Below are 20,304 nucleotides of genomic sequence, written 5' to 3'. Positions count from 1 at the left end.
CTTTACAAGTGTAAAAGTTTTTTGTGTGGTTACTGTGTACAGTCGCCATCAGATAAATCGGAGCGGCCGAGGTGCTCAAAAATATCTGAACATGCACTGTAACGCCTTGACAAAAGAGGCGTATTCAGATATTTGTCAGCACCTTAGCCGCGCCGATATCTGATGGCGACTGTACCTTGTCATATCTTTCATTATGCTGAGTCCAATAACGGTCGAGGTAATTTATGTTAAACAACTCAATACTTAACAATAATTGTATTTCATGATACCTACTTAATTTAATACATACACTGTATTTATTTATAGATATTTTACCTCACGAAAAGTGTCTATGTTCATGCTTGTGCAACGAGACAAGATGCAGTCTCTGACAGATGGCAGTGGTGGGTGGTCGTGTACAAAAAAGTAAAGACACGAAAGTAAGGACACTAAGCACAAAGAACATCGTACATTGACCCGCCTGTTCCTATCTCTATCGCACGCGCATGTATATTGCTGTCTCGCCGATGGTTTCTGCGATCAATGCCACTGTGCGTGCAACGGGTGGGCCGCTTTGTTCTTACTTTACTAAAAGTAAGATACTTAAGAGGCCGTTATCGATTTTAGTCCCAAAAATGTCAAATTGATAGATTTAGCAGATGAAATTGTACACCTTTTGTTAACTATTAAAAATAACAAGTACTGGTTTCTATTAGCACGTCTTGTTATCTTTCATTATAATAATCATCATTTTTTTGAAAACAGACTCACTTAATTAGTAATGATTTTTTTTCTGATGGACGTTTAGGTAAACGCGCGTAAAGCAGTGATTTTGTCGATCTTATTTGTAAAATTCGTAAAGTTTGGACTGCTAAAAATGGTAATTTTGTATTACACATATCCTTTACTTCAACTTTAATAAACTACATTTTTGTTATTATAAATTTGAAGTGTTGTAAATGAAAGTTAGACGAAATCAATATTCTCCAGAAATTACTTCAAAACAAGTGACAATTTCTCTGCGGCGGCATCATGGTTCCATTTTTATCACTTGTCACTATGCCCGTCACTTTCGCACTTACATACTTGTTAGAACGGGACAGGTATGGTGACAAATGATAAAGAGCCGACCATCTTAGCCCTACTGACTTCATTTCAACGTAATTTTGATACTTCAACAATCTACAACATTTGCTGAAACTGTTCTTATACATCATTTGTATAATTTACAACCATAATTTTTTGATGAATTTTTAAAAACCAGCCCTTCTCGTCACCTATTACCGGGGACGCTCGCTTGCGACCTCATTATTAAAAGGCAAGATGAAAAAACGTGCTAATAGAAACCAATACTTGTTATTTAGATATTACGTAACAAAAGGTGTACAATTTCAACGACTAAATCTATCAATTTAAAATTTTTGCTCTAAAATCGTTACCGGGCTCTTAAGACGGTTAGACTTTATCTCGTTGCAATAAGGATTACGAATGGTTCGAAGAGGGCGTGTAAATCAAATATGGGCTCGTGACACAAAACAGTTCCGTATCCCCATTTATCTACAGCAAGCCCTCCATTTCCTTCATGAACTGCATGTAAGCGTCGTCCTTGCTCGGGGCCTGTTTGGGCACGCTCTCGGGCCGCTGGACCGCCGGCTTGAGTTTCGTGTTTGCTTTCTTGTCCTCTCGCTTGACGCGGAGGGCGGACGGCACGAAGCGAGTGACGTCGGCCGACAGATTGCGGATTTGGGGTTTGGCAGTGATTGTGGCTCCTGGAAATAAATTATAACTGGTTAGGGCTAAAAAGAGTTAGTTATATCAAAACGTAGATACACTGTATATTATATCTTTGTAGTCGTACTCTTTCCCATTTATATTTTTGTAAGTATAATCCAAATTCCAAAATGATTCTGGTTGTAGTTAACGTTTCTTGAGGTTGGATTTCTTATTCAATTAAGTTCGTTTTGGAATAGCGATTTGTTGTAGAGTTGAGGGGAGTAGAGACTTGCGTACATTATTAGTTAACTATTTTACTTCTTTGAACTAAAACAACTATCCATCGGACTATTTGGTTTTAAATTTATAATTATTTACAAATATACTTAATACTAAGAAAAATCCGAAAAAAGATGTGATCAATCATATGACTACAGAATTGGGTACTTGACACATGTTGAATATTATAACAAAATGTAGTTAGATGGATAGAAAATGAGCCATCCATTTAAATAAAAGTTGAATTTAAAAAAAAAATATTGACATTATAAAAAAAGACAAGGCTCCAAAGTCTCAAAAAAAAAGTTATTTTTGTCTTTCAAAAATAGAAAAAAATTGTACTATTCGATTGAAAAATAAATTGTATGACATATATACACATAAACGCAATATCTCAGGGTCAAAAAGGCAATTTCCTTGATCTTCAATACATTTAGGACAGACTTATATAATGTGACGTCACATCACATTATCATTTTGTTAGAGGCGTTTCAATCGTCGACTGCGAGCGTTAGACTTTAGCTCTCACTCCTGATATTTGTGTTGCTTAAATGCCATGAGTCCCATATAGACATTTGATCCTCAGGAAAATCAAGATCGTTTGACATTATTTACAAAAACCTGTCAAGTAGCCAAGTTTACAAAACAATCTATATCAATCTGTCAGTAGAAATGTGCGCGGAATTCAAACTTTGCATGGGAGCCCAATCCTTCGCGTCTCCCGCCAAGATGAGCAAAGCGAAGCGCAGGGCACTACCTACCTTTTCTCGAAGCGCTTCGTCGTTTTTTTGAACCCGCATTAGGTTTGGATTATACCAGAAAAAACAAAATTCTCGGGATATAATGTCGATAGTGGACTTACCTATCAAGCATAAAAAAAATTCAATTGCACATAGCTCTCATACTTTAGATTTTATTCATATTAAAAAAAACCCCGATTTCGTCACTGAATCAATTACTCCAACACTGATGATCATCAAAACTCAGAGTACTTCCAAGTCCTAGGAAGCTGAATTTGGTATGTAGGATAGTAGACAAACAACAAAAAAAATTTAATACTTGAAATTTTTATCCCAGAACGGGTTGAAAAGGGGGAGGGGGGGGAATTTTGTATGGAGAATCAGCCAAGCCATATATTATATATATATTGATTAAGGAGTAGAGTTTGTGATCTTCAGGCTTGTACAAGAGATCTCATAACTTTTTGACAGTGCAAGCCCTATGGTTTCGTCTTGGCAACATTTTACATGAAAATGTTTTTGATGCGATCTATATTTTTCACGAGAAGACTACACACGAGTGTTGCGAAATCTATCAGAGCACAATACCTTGAGGTCCATCTTTCTTGTGTATGATGGGCGCGGCCATGAGCACGGAGGGCGGCATCTGCTTGGGCGGCGGCGGCGGCACGAGCGGGCGCAGCAGGCGCGGCGGCGCGCCGGGCGGCGGGCCGGGCGGGCGCAGCAGGCGCGGCAGGCCGCCCGGCGGGCCCGGCGGGCCCGGCAGGCCCGGCGGGCCCGGCAGGCCCGGCAGGCCCGGCGCGCCCGGCGGCGGGCCCGGCGGCGCGCGCGCGGGCAGGCGCAGCGGCGGCGGGCCCAGCGGCACGCGCAGCGGCGGCGGCCGGATGCCTGGGAGAGGGAAAAGTTATAAGTGTTCTCAAAAAGCGTGGTTGATCTTTGAGGTGTTCAAATGGCTGCCCCATCGCATATATGGTATGGGAGCCGGAAATGCTAAATTTGGAGCCACTCGAGCTAAGTAAAGACCAATTGGAACCGTTAGATCAGATGATAGAAAAATTTAAGGAAATGGCTAGAGATTTTTTTAATTTCGGGCGATTGGTGGGGGGTAAAAAAATCGTTATGTAGAATGTGGATTAGGTACAAGTTAATGTTATATATTAGTTAGTGCTACAATTTCGAAACCCGGATTTCACATTGTACATTGTCATGTAACCTAAACGCTTACCTCTTGAAGGGGTATCGTTTATATAAATTAAAACGCGTATGCCATTTTCAACTTTTTCATCGTAAAAATGAAATTCGAGTAGAATCAAATATTCCTTATTTATGTTTAAAGTGAAGGACTGGGTGTCTAGCGCGTTGACAGCACGGGTGTCATATTTTTTTGGATTAAGAAAGGGATACCCTTTCATTTTAGCGATATCTCTGAAAGGGAAACCCCTTCCTAGAGCTAAGTCAAATGAACGGGTAAGCAATTGTAGGGGCTATTCAATAAACGACTAAGCCAAGTAAACCAAACCAGAAAACCGCCTATAGAAGCCTAATATTGGCCATTTTGTTCGCGACGCGAATCACCAAACCGTGAGGTGCCGGACGGGTGCTCACGGCGTTGCGATTGGCCGTTCCAAACATGGCGCGCTGTCATGTGTATGCGTAGGGATGGGACATGTTCAATACGGGAAGTGGTAATGGAACCAGTTTTTTTTTTTTAATATATAAATCATTTATTCTGGTAAAAAACCCTGCTTTTACAATTTTGTTTTATTCTGCAAAACTGCAAGACAGTTTGTTGGCAGAGGGAGAGTTTATTAATAAGTAAGTATGGTACATCGGTGTAATGTACACATACAATGGTGTAATGGGTGCTAAAATTTATAATAAAATACCTGAGTCAATCAAAACCGTTTCGACAGATTGTGCCTTTGTTCACAAGCTCAAAATGTATTGCACAAACATGGCCTACTACTCGGTAAATGAGTTCCTGGAGGTTTAATATGTCCAAGTGCACATATCGAACATCTGCGTTAATGGAATTGTAACTACTTATTTTTATTTTTATTTTATTTTTTAATTATAAGTCGTTTCTATGATGGTAATTTGAATTAATATCTTTTGTTATTGTTTTTAATTTCTTTATATAATTTGTTGACATTATTAATTTATAGTTAAGTGCATTTAAATGATTTATTGACATGTTTATCTAATTTTTATCATCATTTTGTTATTAATTATTATAATGTAACTGACAGTGTATGATTAATACCAATAAAAATTCTATTCTATTCTATTCTACATCTTATAGCTTATTGTGGTGGTAATTTAATTTTGTTTAATAGAAACGTTTTCAATTTACATTTAAACATCCTAAATGATTTTAGTGATACCGTAATTTATCGTGTTAATATATTGTGGTAAAATTGTCATCAATAAAGTCTACAGAAAAATTACTTAAAACTGCTCACCAAGAGGATTCTAAAAGGCCACACAACATATGCCTATCACAAACCAACACCGAGTTCCTTCGCATTTCTTAGAAGTTCATCATTAGGTCGATCTCGTGACCCGAAAACTAACTGCTCACCAAGAGGATTCTAAAAAGGCCACACAACATATGCCTGTCACAAACCAACACCAAGTTCCCTCGCACTTTTTCGAAGAACATCATCAGGTCGATCTCGTGACCCGAAACCTAACTGCTCACCAAGAGGATTCTAAAAAGGCCACACAACATATGCCTAGCACAAACCAACACCGTGTTCCCTCGCACTTCTTCGAGGTTCATCATCACGTCCATCTCGTTACCCGAGACCTAACTCCTCACCAAGAGGTTTCTAGAAAATCCACACAACATATGCATATCACGAACCAACACCGAGTGCCCTCACACCTATTCGAACAATGCCTATAATATGTCGCAATGACAGATCGGTATCGTATCGCTGTGACATATTATAATCATTATTAATATACGGCCGTAAGAGGATCGCAACGCAAATTTTCTTGACTGATAAATGAATCATGTTATAGAATTTTTAAAAATACACATATTTTTATTCCTCGTCACTTTAGAGGCAATCGCAGCCTTTGGACGTTTGCAACTAGGAGAATGTCACATGGGCGTTCCCGTCTCTGAAAGCCTGCTAAAATTTGGTTTTTTTATTTCATTTCTTATTTTGATACTATCTCAATAATGATCATTCTACTAAGACAAACTACCAACGAAATAACTAAACTACATATTAATTATTCTCAATAAAAAATAAAAAAGAATCACAGTTTTCTCTTATATTTTTTAAAATGGCACAATACGGTACGAACGAAAGCACGAACTTTCCGCACCGGATGAAACTATCACGTCACATCATTATTCGTGTATGTGAAAGGGATAGCACATTGAATTTTCAAGTTGACGAAAAGGGACGGGCGTACTTCGTTCCCGCTCAGTACAACCATATTGACCAGTATAACATAAACCCCGCGGACAAGGAACAATTTTCAACAAAATAACGAATTTGACTTACTTGCGGAATGTTATTCCATCTTTTTGTATCTGGAAGACTGAGATGACTTGCCACACCATTTTACGCTGCAATATGCCATAATTAGGGAACGAATTTAAATTTACGATTTATTTTCGTACAGACGAGCACACTGCTAACAGGTCGTAAATTTGGGCGCAACTAATCGGAGCGGCGCGCGTGCTATCTTATATGTGCTCTGTACCCCATACGGGCGGTGACCGCGAGTCGTCCTATAAGCTCAGTCTATAGGGGTTGGTCTGTGAAACCAAATAAACGACTACTGGCTTTTTTTCTGGGAAGGGGTGGGTCCCTGCTCTTGGGCTCCCCTACCAATAGGATATTAAGTCATGGCTGCATACACCAGTTATAGTATTTAGTAATAGTATTTTTTGTCACTGTCAGCTTGAAAATCTAGCCCCAATCGAAATTGAACCCCAGCAAAATGATAACAAAGCTATGTCATAGATACATGTGGCCGATGGAATCAACGGTGGCGGCATCTGCCTCATCTCGACGCCCAGGGATTTACTGCCAGGGGTATTGAAATTGCTACGCCGTCATAGTTAGACTTCAGTCAATCCAAATTAAACCCTATCACAATGATCATAGAACTCTATCACATACAGTTGTTCCCCTTTAGAATGAACGGTGGCGGCATCTGCTTCATTTTGACGTCCAGAGGTCCTAGTATAAAATCCGGAGGCACAGCCGCGTGTACTGACGAAGGTATTGACGTTTCTATGTCGCGTTGAGATTGAGATTCCTTGGAGTATTGTCGCTGTAAGGCTGAAACTGAATTTAATCTAAATTAAACCCTATTATTATGAAAATAGATCTGTACCCGGTGGAATCAACGGAGGCGGCATCTGTCTCATCTCGACGCCTGGGGGTTCAAGTATGAAGTCCGGAGGCATAGCTGGCATAATTGGTGGAGGCATTGTCGTTTCGTTATCGCTATCGGAGTCGCTATCGCGATGGCCACCGGAACGCTTCAGTGCTGTCAATCTATAAAAAGACAAAGGGAAAATAAATAGTGTTGTTATTGTTACATTTTGATTTTAGCTGTCTGAAAAAAAATACAATGAAAACAGTAATAAGTTTATAGAATACCGATCTTCTGAAGGGATTCTGTTAAATATCAAAATATGTACCACTAAAATGACTTCAAATCAAAAAGTATGCCGTGTTTTTTGTGTAAATATTAATCAAGAATACGACCCGTCTCATAGTAAACCATGACGGGTTTTACCGTCATTAATAGACATACTAGATAGTGAAGCAGCTGTACTGTAGCACGGTCGCATTTTTATCACTTGTCAATAGTGACAAGTACTTACGTAAGCACTTACATACTTGTTAGAACGTGACAGGCATATGTCACGTCCTAACAAGTATGTAAGTGCGAAAGTGACAGACATAGTAACAAATGATAAAAATGCGACCGTGCTACAGCCGCAGATATTGTATACAAACTATAACAACGTACCTGGCATTCAAGTCCGCCGCTCTATCTCTTTCTCTCTTTCTGTGCACCTAAAAGTAAATTAAAATTATAGAACCAAAAACAGTTTGGAGAACCACAGCTTAAATATTCGACATTTTCGATCAGAAACAAAAAGAGAGCTATCCTGGATATGTATTCAAAAGCTTTTTTTGCAGGCTCGAGCAGATAAAACAGTTTACAAAGAGTAAACTTTACTAACAGTCATAAAACTCATTTCACTCAAAAAATATCGATATTTTTAACATCCTGACTCCTCCATTTCCTTCATAAAGTCATCTATATTCTGCGCGGACAGCGCCAACATTGTCTACCGCAGCGATGTCGGTTTGGGGGCCGCGTTGTTGGCCGGCTCCGGGTCCTCTTCCATGTGTTCCATGTTGTGGTCTATCTGTTCCATATTATTTAATAACATCCATTTCCATTTCATGAATGAAGTCTTCTATATTCTTCCCCGTCCGCGCCAACATTCTCTACTAAAGCAACGTCGGTTTAGGGGCCGACTCGAGGTCTTCTTCCATGTGTTCCATATTATTTAATAACATACCTCCTCCATTTCCTTCATAAAGTCATCTATATTCTGCCCAGACAGCGCCAACATTCTCTGCTGCAGCGACGTGGGTTTGGGAGCCGCGTTGTTCGCCGGCTCGGGGTCCTCTTCCATATGTTCCATGTTATGTTCCGCTTCGCCATCGAAGTCCTCTGCCGCTTGGGTGAGGCTTGTCGGCATGGGGATGCATTTCTATGGAAGATAAATTAGATGAAAAGGAATCTTAATTATCAATATTCAAAACTACTAAAATGTATAATATTGTAAATTTTCTGCTATCACGCAGGTCTTTCCTAAAATGTGTATGTTATAGTACCGAAAGTATTGGTCAAGTTTGACATAATTTTATTTATATGACAATTTTCATAATTCACTGCTGCGTGCCGTCAATCAGTCCGAAATAATGGTTGGTACAATTAGTCCTTATTCGCCTTTCTAGGCGAGCAGGGCTTGAGCGGCATGCCAGAGGCATAAAGCACCCGTAAGTCTTTTCTGCACTTTGTATACAGGGTGATTCATGAGACGTGAGCTGGACTAAGACTACACAATCAGTAAATGTTAATGAATCGTTGACCATCATATTTAAGTAAAACAATCACGCTTTTTATCTGTTATTTAACTTTTTCTTAAGGACAAATTTGATTATCTACAATCATGGACACCCTAAAACAATTAATTAACAAAGATAAAACCTCTTTAACCGTTATGACAGCACTTTGATTATGAAGAAAATAAAATGTCACACTTGAGTGAGATACGATTTTATAAAAGTAACCACACTCCGATGACATTCAATTTGTCACTTATTATGGATAAAACAAAGAGGGTGACCATAAATATCGTAAATAAAATAAAACTCTTTTTTTTGAACAGTAAAAATTTAATTAACGTTAATCTCACAAATACTGGTACGAAACAGTTGCTAATAATATACCGAATATGCAGGCTTGATCCCGCTCACGTCTCCTGAATCATCCTGTATAGCAGTGGCTTCCACATACCATAAACACTGGAAAAACTCCAACAAGGTACGCTAATTGTCTGGTTCAGTTTATCGCAAGCCACTGGATAAAGGCAAAATATTTACAGACTGTGGAGTTTGTTAATCTGCCATCATCATCAACATCAAATGACTTTGATGATATGGCTAGATCAGAATGACTTTATCCACGTGATAAGTAAGTGTCACTTTAACACCACGCAATCGAGACGGACGCCGTCTTTATCACCCGGTCATGTAGAAAACCCATGTAAATTAATAAATATTATAGGACAGTATAACATAAATTGACTGAGTCCCACAGTAAGCTCAATAATGGTGCTCCCACATAGCCTGTTATAACATTTTATATAACATTATGTGACAGGGACAAAATTTTATAACAGCCAATGTGGGAGCACTATAAGGCTTGTGTTGAGAGTACTTAGACAACGATATAATATATCGTATATACATATTATGTATATACATACGTGAAGCGCTGGTGGCCTAGTGGTAAGAGCGTGCGACTTGCAATCCGGAGGTCGCGGGTTCCAACCCCGGCTCATACCAATGAGTTTTTCGGAACTTATGTACGAAATATCATTTGATATTTACCATTCGCTTTTCGGTGAGGGAAAACATCGTGAGGAAACCGGACTAATCCCAAAAAGGCCTAGTTTACCCTCTGTGTTGGAAGGTCAGGTGGCAGTCGCTTTCGTAAAAACTAGTGCCTACGCCAAATCTTGGGATTAGTTGTCAAGCGGACCCCAGGCTCCCATGAGCCGTGGCAAAATGCCGGGACAACGCGAAGAAGAAGAGACATATTTATAAATACTTAAATACAAAGAAAACACCCACACTCCTGTGGGTGAGTCTATACTCAGGAACAAATATCCATGCTCATCAAACGAAAAATATAACCTTACCTTGAGTTTTTTTTTTGTTTTTGTTGTTTGTTTTGTTTGTTTGTTTGTTTGTCGTTTTGTTTCGTTTTTTTTTTTTTTATGCGTGTTTGCGTTTAATAGTCTCATATTTAGCTCCTTGCACTACCTGTTGACTTTTGTATGAGTTCTAAATTTCCTGCTACCTAAAGGTTGTCTGGAAGAGATCGCTTTTTAGCGATAAGACCGCCTGTTGTTACCTGGTTCTATTTTCCTTTAAAATTCATTTGTAGTTTTACATGTATGTAAAATGTATAATTGTTGGTGCAATAAAGAATATTTACTTACTTACTTACTTACTTACTTACCAGGATTTGAACCCGGGATCATCGGCTTCATAGGCAGGGTCACTACCCTGTAGGCCAGACAGTCGTTAAAACCATACCGTACTAGACATCTTAATATCTATTTTGTGAGTTTGGTTTTTGCCTTACCTCTCCAGGCGGGCCTTCATCAGGCAAGTCCGAGAACCGCAAACTCTTCTTCTCCTTGCCAGCTTCTTTCTCCTCTTGCACGGCCTCGAGCAGCAGCAGCGCGAAGTCCGGCGGAGGCCCGGGCGGCACGCCGGGGGCTTCTGCGCCCGCTGGCCTTTCCTGTGATTTTAGATTATATTAGAAATATTTGAATGGGATAGGGTTAAAAGTGGAATTAATTTCATTGTAGGGAAAATCAAGGGGAAAAGGTAAGACTATCGACCGTCCAGTGGCTCTGGGAATGAGGGTTAATTAGAGATTCCTTTTTTCTAATAATATAATTTTTTTTCCTGTATAATAAAGTTGTTGTCCTACTTATTCCCAAAGCTTATAACTGGCCACACCTCACTAAATCAGCACCTGTTAACCCTACGTGTTACAGATAGCCCTCTCTGCAGGGCGTGCATGGAGGCAGAAGAGAGAGCAGCCCACGTCATTCTTGAATGCCAAGGGGTGGCAGAGTACCAGGCACAACACCTCGGTTCGCCTGGGTCTCTCCCAGAAATCGTCGGCAACATCAAGAGTCTGCTAGGCTTCTTGATAGAGTTGGGTTGGCATTTCTGTAGTGATCGGGAATGAGTGTGAATGAGATGAACTTTCATACTCACTTTGTAGGCAGAGTCCTTTTTGAGAATGGGTTTCACTGGCGCACTAGGTGGTGCTATGTCCATTGGCATTGGTATTTGGGATGCCATGTTTCCATAGACATAGTTCTCAGGCATCTACAAATAAATACATCCTTGGGTTATTATTTAGTTGCAAGTAAAGTTACCATGCTGAAAAAATCTGACTGAAGGCTGCCAGGTATTTAGAATTTAGAAAAAAAAATGGTAGCATAGTATTTATTTTTATTATGAGCCCATATTGTCCCACTGCTGGGCAAAAGCCTCCCTCTTATTCTTAATTAACACATTGAGTACCAGGAACCGCTCGGCGAGTTCTCTGTTCGTAATCGCTTTCCTCTACAAAGCGGGAAAACGCTGGGATTGGGAAAACGTTGGTAGCGGAGTAACAACACAAGTAGGTAGAATCTACTTTCTTTCACTGTGTGTAGTTCCACATGGATTATTCTACTTTTTTTGAAATAATGCTTTTGTCTCAATACCTTGCATTTTAGATTTCAAACTTGTTATTACAGTATTTGTAATGACAACTCAACATAGAATTAATATTAACTTATAACAAATAGATACCTCTGTCACAAATTATTAGTAATTCCTCATTGTATGTAAAATTTATATTATAAAACATTAAATTGAACAATACTCACTTGTAACGTAGGCAAGGGTATGTCATCCACTTGCACGGATTGAGCCAACTTCACAGACTCATAGTATGAAATTAGATGGGCTCTCCTTTTCTCATATTCCATTTCTTGCCGCTTCAGCTCAACCCACTTTTCTGGATCATCTTTGTCCTGAAAATGAGCATTTCATTTATAATGAACAGATATTATTTGATTAAAAGTATGAAAGTATTTGTATTATCTCAAATAAGCAACTGTAAACTTCAACTGTTAGCTACTCCTTTTAGCTAACAGAAGGGGCAAGGCGATTAGGCACCTGATATGGCATGACAGATTCTTTTTAAGCATCCTGGAGGGCAAAATTGAGGAGAAAGGATGGAGAGGAATGCCCAGGCTCACATATGTCAGCCAAATAAAAGATAAAGTTTCTGTTGTGTTGTAGGAAGAAGTTAAAAGGCTGGCTGAGCAAACTCCACTGACAAGAGCATAGCTCTTCAATATTAATGATGATGATGATCTTTAACTATTGGATAAGTAACTTGTTCAATAATCTTCATTCATTCTCACAAGTCTACTGGCTTCATTTTAAAACATCAGTGGTAGATAAATAAGCATGTTACCATTCTGATAGTAAGTGGTCATGGCTGTTACGGCTTTTATTACTTGCTGCTTTTTCATTGAAGCCCTTGAAAAGCAGAATAATAAATTGAAAGTCTAGAGGATATACTTTATGACACCATAGTTCGTTTTTACCATTAGAAAGAAGGTAAGTGATCTTGACATGTCTTTTTATTAAAAACACTTGTAAAATAAGTTACAACAAATATATCACAATTATTAATCATAAGCTGGGTCCACACAAAGTGAGCATACGCTCGAGGCAATTTCCTCACACACAAAACGGCCAGTGTAGACATGCCTCGGCCGAGGGGGCACGCGCGTTTTCCTCGCCTGAATGTGCAGCCTTAATAATTTTTCAATAAAAAGACACATCAAGATTGTATTACCTTTTTTCTAATTGCAAAATAAAACAAAGTATAATACTGTACATGGCAGAAAGGAGTTAACAACTTGTGGTACAAAATTTAAGAAATTTGAACTTAAAATAGTTTTTTTTTTGGGAGACTAAAATAGAATTACATAAGGTTCCAATTTCTTCAATTATTTATCTCAAGTTATCAACTTCTTCCCGTTGTGTACGGAGTAAAGGTTCTTGTCCTCTTCAAATCTATACTTACATACATCTTGAGCACTCTATCAAATGTTTCTCTCAACTTTTTTCTCTTCTCTTTAAGTACTTTTTCATTTAATGGTGATGGTTGTAAAACATTGTATTCTGGAAAACAAAATTTTTAATGAAATTTTAAAGAATATTATAGAAGAAGATAGAATGGAAATCCATGTCTTATATATCTGTTCCCTTCTTTTTCTTTCACTCTCTTTCTTGTGATAGTATCGACGTAAGAAAGAGATGAGTAAAACTTCTTACTCTGGGAAGTTTTCAGTCATACTACAAATCTTTCTAGGTAAACATTTTTCCATGCCTTGAGATTGGAACAATAAACTACACGAATGTTCCCTAATCTGTTTATGCTCACCCATTTCATCAATTTTCTGTAGTTCTTCTAATATCTGAGTCGGATCCTTCATTTTCAACACAGCTGCTCTAACCATTTGTCTTTGCCGCTTGTTCTTCTTCAACTCCTTCTTTCTGGCCTCTTTCCCTAGAGTCAAATAATACGTTTAATAATCTAATATCCATCTATAAACAGGACTCAAAATGCGAGAAATAACCAATAGTAATAGTATCCACTTACTCGCTTGATCCGTTGGATTCATGTATTTACCACTCTTCGTGGTATTTATCGATCGGCGCCCCATTTTTACAAATTGTACCTAATAACTAGATCAAATATATCCTTCACATACACGTCTTCTAACGACTGGTAATGTATTACCTAAAATCTAAATAGACCAAATAAATTGAAATGGTCGCAATCAAAAGCATTAGCGCATTTTGACAGTATCGGGTTGACAACCCACAGATTAAACATAAGAGGCCTCTCCAAACGTATGCGATATATCGGCCCAACAGAGTGAAATGGAGCAATAGTTAGAATGAGACAACGGATTACAGCTATCACTTAGTGATTATATGCTCTTTGACAGCTATATTGGAAGCGTTGTTGTTGTAGGCAAACGTAACGGATATGATTTCGACTTTTCTTTACACGCGGTTATTTACAATATTTTTGTTAAAAGTTTATAAAAGAACGTATTGTTTTTATTTTCAAATCTTAAAATATATGGATTATTTTAGAAAATAAATATTTTTATTTTTTAATCAGATATTTTAATTAAAATTATTAGTAGAATAACACAAATACCGACTGAAAACGTCTTGAAACGAAAACGACCAATATATACCATGTTGTGGGGGCGTGGCCGTGGATAATCGGTAGCCAGTTTTATAAAGTTAACAGGCTATACTAAAACACACCCAACTTGTCAGTAGAAAAAGACGCGAAATTCAAATTTTCTGTGCGAACTCAACTCTACAAAAAACGGACCTTTATGGATTCGTCATGTGTGTCTGTCTGTCCGTCCGTATGTCACAGACACTTTTTTCCGAAACTATAAGAACTATACTGTTGAAACTTGGTAAGTAGATGTATTTTGTCAACCGCATTAAAATTTTCACACAAAAATAGAAAAAAAAAAAAAACAATAAATTTTGGGGATTCCCGGTTCCCCATACTTAGAACTGATAATCATTTTTTTTTCATCAAACTCATACGTGTGGTGTATCTATGGATAGGTCTTCAAAAATGATATTGAGGTTTCTAATAACATTTTTTTTCTAAATTGAATAGTTCTACTGAAAAGGTCGCTGTGCCAGAGTATCCAGGTTGTAAATTCAATCACCTACGATAATTTATGGGGTGAATATATAGGTCATACTGAGCAACTTTTATTCATGTGTTTTAAATTATAACTTTACTGTAATAAGTATAGTCTGTCAAGCAAAGTCTGTCAGTAGCAATGTAAAGCAAACTGAAGTATGGCAACACTCACAGAGCAGTATTGCGCTAAGAAAAGCAGCAATGTACATCGAACCGAAACATATTTTTTTCCGCTGAGCGCGCTCTTCGTACGTCAACTAAAATTGCAGCTCGCGGTTTATTGAAGCATTTGGAAATTGTTATTATTATGAGAGGGACAATTTAAACTGGAGTAAAAACGATGTCAATCAATATGATAAACGAGATCAAAAAATACCTATTTGCAAACGGACTATGCTGGAGAAAATAATGTTTGAATCAAGTCATTGCTTCCGCAGGTAGCTGGATTTTAATATATTATCAGATTTCTCGGTTGGAATTCAATATTAAAGATATATCACGATAAAATGCAATACAAATGCTCCTTTATGCAACCTTCAAAAGCTAATTAGACATATTTAGGTAGGTACAATCGAAAAATATATCAATAGATTGAATTAAAATAAAGGTTTGTATGCTTAGTAAAAGGTGGACGCAAAAGGCGAGCGCTCGCATTCTTAACCTTTGGTATGCTTAGGAGCAGATCTGCTACATATATATTCAACTTAAACATGAAGATGTCATAGCTAAATAAATGTAAAGGTTAAGGCATTTGCACTTGAGTACTTTTTACCAAACGAGCTGTTAGTAGGTACCTATACTACTGAATTTAACTAGAATAAAACAATCCATTGTTTTATATAGGTAAATATTAAAACCTAGGTAAGTAACCCCTGAGCCATCACTGGCAGCGGTAGCCCTGGTAGGGTATCACTGTAACTATTCTTGTCACAATTGCAGGGCTTATTAAATATCAAATATCTGGACTATTTACATCATTTCATCATCATCATGGTTTTATTCTGTTTTAGCAAACTTAGAAGACAAATAGGGAGCAAAGAGAACATGAGCACCACGGTAGAAAGCTGTTTTTAACATCAGTTCAGAAACTGAAGAAGCCCAAAGAAAATAATTATGCCACTTGTTAATTGTAAATTAGTGTATTTCTCTTGAACAATGTCACATTCACATACCAGTGTAATTTTGAAATGGTTTTACAATATATTTATATAAATATACAGATTAAAAATAAATAAAACACAACTGCAGATATTTTGGTGTTCATTTAATTTCAAGGCAATTAAGACACACACACTAACACTTAATTCAGGCCATTCATTGAAAAAATATCATTAAGTTACCAATGTTACTGGTCCACTCCAACCAAGCATCAGAATACTTTGTACCTAGTCACTTATTGCATCTTAAGCATAAAACAGATCTGTTTGAAAATTTGTAATTTCAAGTTTAAAGTTTCCATTCCAAGTTTCAAAATGTATTCTTATAGTAGTAGTTACACATAAAACTTAGTCTAAAGCAATTTGCCTAATTTATAGTACAGAGATATTCCAATATCTCTGAGACCACTCTTACATGCTAGCTTGGTAAGGTTTTGCTCACACTACTGTTTTTATACAGGCTAAAAATGTTAGATATTTACATGTATTGGCTAGATCATATTTTATATGTAGATATTTAAAAAAGTCATTTAGATATCAGGAGAATGCTGTTAAGAAATTTTATTAACTTTCACATTAGTCTATTCAAGACTTGTCAGGAACTGACACAATTTCAGGTACTAAAAATATTAATAAAAGATACCTTGACAATGGAAACTTAACAACTTCCACTCATGTGAGTAATATGGAGTTATATTGTTTCTGGATAAAAGAAGGTATGATTTAAATGTTAAAATATTTTTCTAAAATTATGCACACTGAATAAATTATTTTAATTTATTGAACAAACAGGTAAAGCGACTTAAAACTTCTTTTAAATAGGTACATACCGACTTCAGAAAGTATAAACTAGGATTTTCCATAGGTATACATGTGCAATAGCTGAGTGCATGAAACAAATCAGCCTAAATAATATATTTTCGTGATGATTAACAAACGGACAACTTTTACAATAATAATCTAAACTATTGTCCCAATTTTTTTAGTTTTTTTAATTAACAAGTTTATTTTTCGTCTTGTTTGCGTTGTACACGTATGTACGTAAACCGCCGTAGGTAAGTTTTGTATGAAGAGAAACTTTTACGAACGCCTTATATTGGGCGAGTTTTAATCCTGCAACAAACATATGGAAGTATTAGGTTGATGTTGCGAAAGAAAGTAGGTATAATCAAGGTTCTTAAACGTCTTAAGATTGTTTAAAAAAGTTACCTTTGAAAATATTTGAGGACTTCGTCTGTTGATATTGGGAACAATCGAATCAGTTGCGGTTTCGAGGGCACAATTCGTGGTCTTATTGGATATATTTAGGCATACGTTTTATCTTTATTTAAGCCTTTTAACCCTGAAACAGAAAAAACTGCACATTATCTTAAAAATTCTCCGGGATCTTGAAGTAATTATCATAACCTCAAAATTTTCTAATGGTTAAGATCAACGAGCATGATTTTACTTACATTGTAGGCATCTTGACTTTGCTTATGGTCATGCACAATATTATTTAATATATTGATATTTATTTTAATGCTGGGAGCAGAAATTTCTCTTGAATTAGCACCGATTCGGAATGTAAACAAACAAGATGGACGATCCACATTCTACAGATAAAACACAGATTACACGCGATTTTGGAATTATTCGAACACAGTGTTGCTAGCCCGCGATTTTTCAAATTTGCCGCGTTTTTCTACTGACAAGATTTGCTTGACCAACTATATGTACATACGAAGTTGGTAGCATTATTGTCGGTAACGTTTGTAGAGGCCATTATCATATCTGTCGTTAAGCGCGTTTGAGACTTATGACGAAACGCTTATACTGTCATTTAGGACGGCGGCAAATTAAAACAAAAGTAAAGCAGCTTTCTCGCGCAAAGACCTCCTAGTTAGTATTGTATTCCTTGGTAAATAGGTATTGTAATCTTTGGCAGACTCGCTATTGCGCTCTGCCAAGAAGGGTTGGAGGGTAGATTTTAGGTGGTTTTATTTTTTTAAGCTTGGTTTAGTTATTTTACTTTATTTTATACAGGTATGTGATTTTATAAGTAATTATAATTCTTGTAACTGAAATTTAGTTTGTATGCACATTATTTAATAAAAAATGTGTGTTTTTTAAATTAAAATGCATGTAAAATATAATGCATAGATGATAGGATTGTGTAAATGTGCTATATCCTGGCTATATCGCGTTCGCCCGTGAGCTGAGGGACAGAACATACGCAATGCGACAAAATTAAAAACACGTTCTAAGTTCTAACATTCCTGACAACATACCAAAAACCATGGAGATATAAAATGGAGCACGCTCTAACTTTTTTTGTCATAGTAAATTGAACCTTATCACGGAGGCAGAAAGGTGTTCTTACAAGACTAGAGAAAACGGTCCACTTGAGATAGCAAAAGTGGGGCGCGGTGTCTCACTCGCACATGTTGCCAATGTTAAAAACATACCATTGTGGTAGTATTTATATCAATATACTACTGAAATTACATACTTTCTTATACTATTTTAGTGCTATATACAGAGTGCGGTTCTCAAATCTTTTAAGTAATTTGTAGATAATTATGATGCCAATATTATTAACTGATTAAACCAAGCATGTGCATAACAAAAAAAAAAAAACATAATTTTAATATGGTAGACATTGTAGAAACTTTGAATATTAATTGGTATCCCCAACTTGAGGACATATTTTTGAGATATTTCCAAAATACGTGAATGATCTCCACCATTCAGCATTTAATTGCGAAATATTTAAAAAATGGTTAAAAAATGTTGTGTGACAGGTTGTAGAAGTGAAAGTTTTGCTGTTTGTGGTATATATTTTCACAGGCGAACCACAATCATTCAATTTTACGATAAAAATACAAGACGATAATCGTCAAACTCATTAGGGTGACCTTAGAACGTAGTGATTATATGCTCTTTGGGGTGACCATGATGTCGGCACGATGTGAATCAGTTTTACACAATTCTTATTAAGTACTTAAGTAAGTTTATCTAATTAGGTATGTCTATATTTCGGCATGATTAAATTGGTGGAATGATAGCTATTACAGAATAATTAATTGTCAAAATTGAAATCCAAAGTCCGAAACGGTTTTACTAACTATTTATATATACCTAATCGATTCGATATAGGTTGGACACACATTTCCGTCAGTAGCAAAAGGCGGCAAATTCGAAAACTAGTTGCAATCACAGATCTACGATGAGTAGAGGACGCTTAAAGAATTAAAGATAGTTAAAGTGTGCAAAACGTAGGCCATCACGCATATGAACTCTGCTACTATTGATGTACGACCTGACTGTACGACCTATGCTTTAATGCCCTTGCGTCATTTGTTTAAAAGTCCCCGGCAAGCTCGGCCGAATTTGACCTTCCCATACGAATGGAGTTCTCATTTTAAAACTAGGAACTGGATTGTAATTAAACTTTCCACATACAATAACATGAGGTATATCTAGTCCTGTAATTAGTTTATATAACTCCAGTTTATAAAAGAAACGAAATAGAGCTAATCAAGTTTTGTATGAAAAACTTAAATTCGCAGTATTTTTTAAACTATGGTATCTGAAGCTAGATTAACTAATTACAGGACTAGATATACCTTATCCTATTGTAATTATAAAGTTTCAGAGCAATTAGCTACCTAGTCGTTTTAAAATGAGAGCATAACTACGTTTGTATGGAGAAATTGGAAAACCTAATAGCTTGCTAGTGACCCTTAAGAATCAGGCTTCATGCCACTTTCGGTGAGATTATTTCCTAATTTTATAATATTTATTTTATATACATACCTATAGTAGGCATACGCCTTCGTTTCATCAATCTACGCTAGGTATTCGAAACCAATAGATACTTAAAATACGCTTGACCCGCCCGGCCGTACAAATATATGTACAGGTATACCTATATATATACTTAAGGCCGAATCCCATGTTTTTTTATTTAGATACCTATCTCGGAATATCAATATATTATGTGATAAAGTACATACCCTACTATGGGTAATGAAAGAACAACCTCTACTTCGTTATTTGCGTAATCTACCTACTCATACTTACATTATCTACCTATTAGGTAGCTAATTATTGTCACCTGCAAAAATGTCAACTGTTATAACATCACTAATAATCTTAATCTTAATGATGGTAGAGTTGTTAATCCTACTTTCCTTATTCGATTAATTTGCAAATTTCCAAGCAAATCCTCCCACCTAATTAGATGTAGTTACCTAATTCCTTTTCTGTCGCATAAAAACAACCTTCGTTTATCACGTGGGGCTCCCATGAAGGACAAACTAAGTTCTTACGTAGCG

At 36.9% G+C, this 20,304-nt stretch overlaps 1 protein-coding gene and 2 long non-coding RNA genes across 3 annotated transcripts; 1 reads left to right on the top strand and 2 right to left on the bottom strand.

Moving 5' to 3' along the window:
- Positions 1-240: 240 nt before the first annotated feature.
- Positions 241-14,002, bottom strand: LOC133523686 (WW domain-binding protein 11). Its single transcript, XM_061859366.1, has 11 exons — positions 13,743-14,002; positions 13,524-13,649; positions 13,164-13,261; positions 11,950-12,096; positions 11,288-11,401; positions 10,641-10,799; positions 8,281-8,475; positions 7,719-7,765; positions 7,074-7,237; positions 3,300-3,599; positions 241-1,748 (listed from the first exon to the last, which is right to left on the bottom strand). The coding sequence occupies exons 1-11, from the start codon at positions 13,804-13,806 to the stop codon at positions 1,537-1,539; spliced, it is 1,626 nt and encodes a 541-aa protein (XP_061715350.1). The 5' UTR covers positions 13,807-14,002; the 3' UTR covers positions 241-1,536.
- Positions 14,003-14,937: 935 nt separating this feature from the next.
- On the top strand, positions 14,938-16,080 carry LOC133523692 (uncharacterized). The gene is made up of 2 exons (XR_009800268.1): positions 14,938-15,265; positions 15,839-16,080. It is a non-coding gene; the product is annotated as an uncharacterized LOC133523692 (long non-coding RNA).
- Positions 16,073-17,701, bottom strand: LOC133523694 (uncharacterized). Its single transcript, XR_009800269.1, has 2 exons — positions 17,195-17,701; positions 16,073-17,098 (listed from the first exon to the last, which is right to left on the bottom strand). It is a non-coding gene; the product is annotated as an uncharacterized LOC133523694 (long non-coding RNA).
- Between the last annotated feature and the right edge of the window lie 2,603 nt (positions 17,702-20,304).

The sequence above is a fragment of the Cydia pomonella genome, chromosome 12, assembly GCF_033807575.1.
Source record: "Cydia pomonella isolate Wapato2018A chromosome 12, ilCydPomo1, whole genome shotgun sequence".
Taxonomy (NCBI): domain Eukaryota; kingdom Metazoa; phylum Arthropoda; class Insecta; order Lepidoptera; family Tortricidae; genus Cydia; species Cydia pomonella.
Note: the sequence above shows the minus strand (reverse complement) of the source record. Positions and strands in the feature narration are given on the sequence as shown.

Bases quoted from the DNA above. Each gene is read 5' to 3' on its own strand.
- LOC133523686 (XM_061859366.1), bottom strand. From the start codon at position 13,806: ATGGGGCGCCGATCGATAAATACCACGAAGAGTGGTAAATACATGAAT. The intron at 13,650-13,742 runs GTAAGTGGATAC...ATTTGACTCTAG, and splicing joins GAATCCAACGGATCAAGCGA to GGAAAGAGGCCAGAAAGAAG. The intron at 11,402-11,949 runs GTGAGTATTGTT...ATTTATTTGTAG, and splicing joins TACCCTTGCCTACGTTACAA to ATGCCTGAGAACTATGTCTA.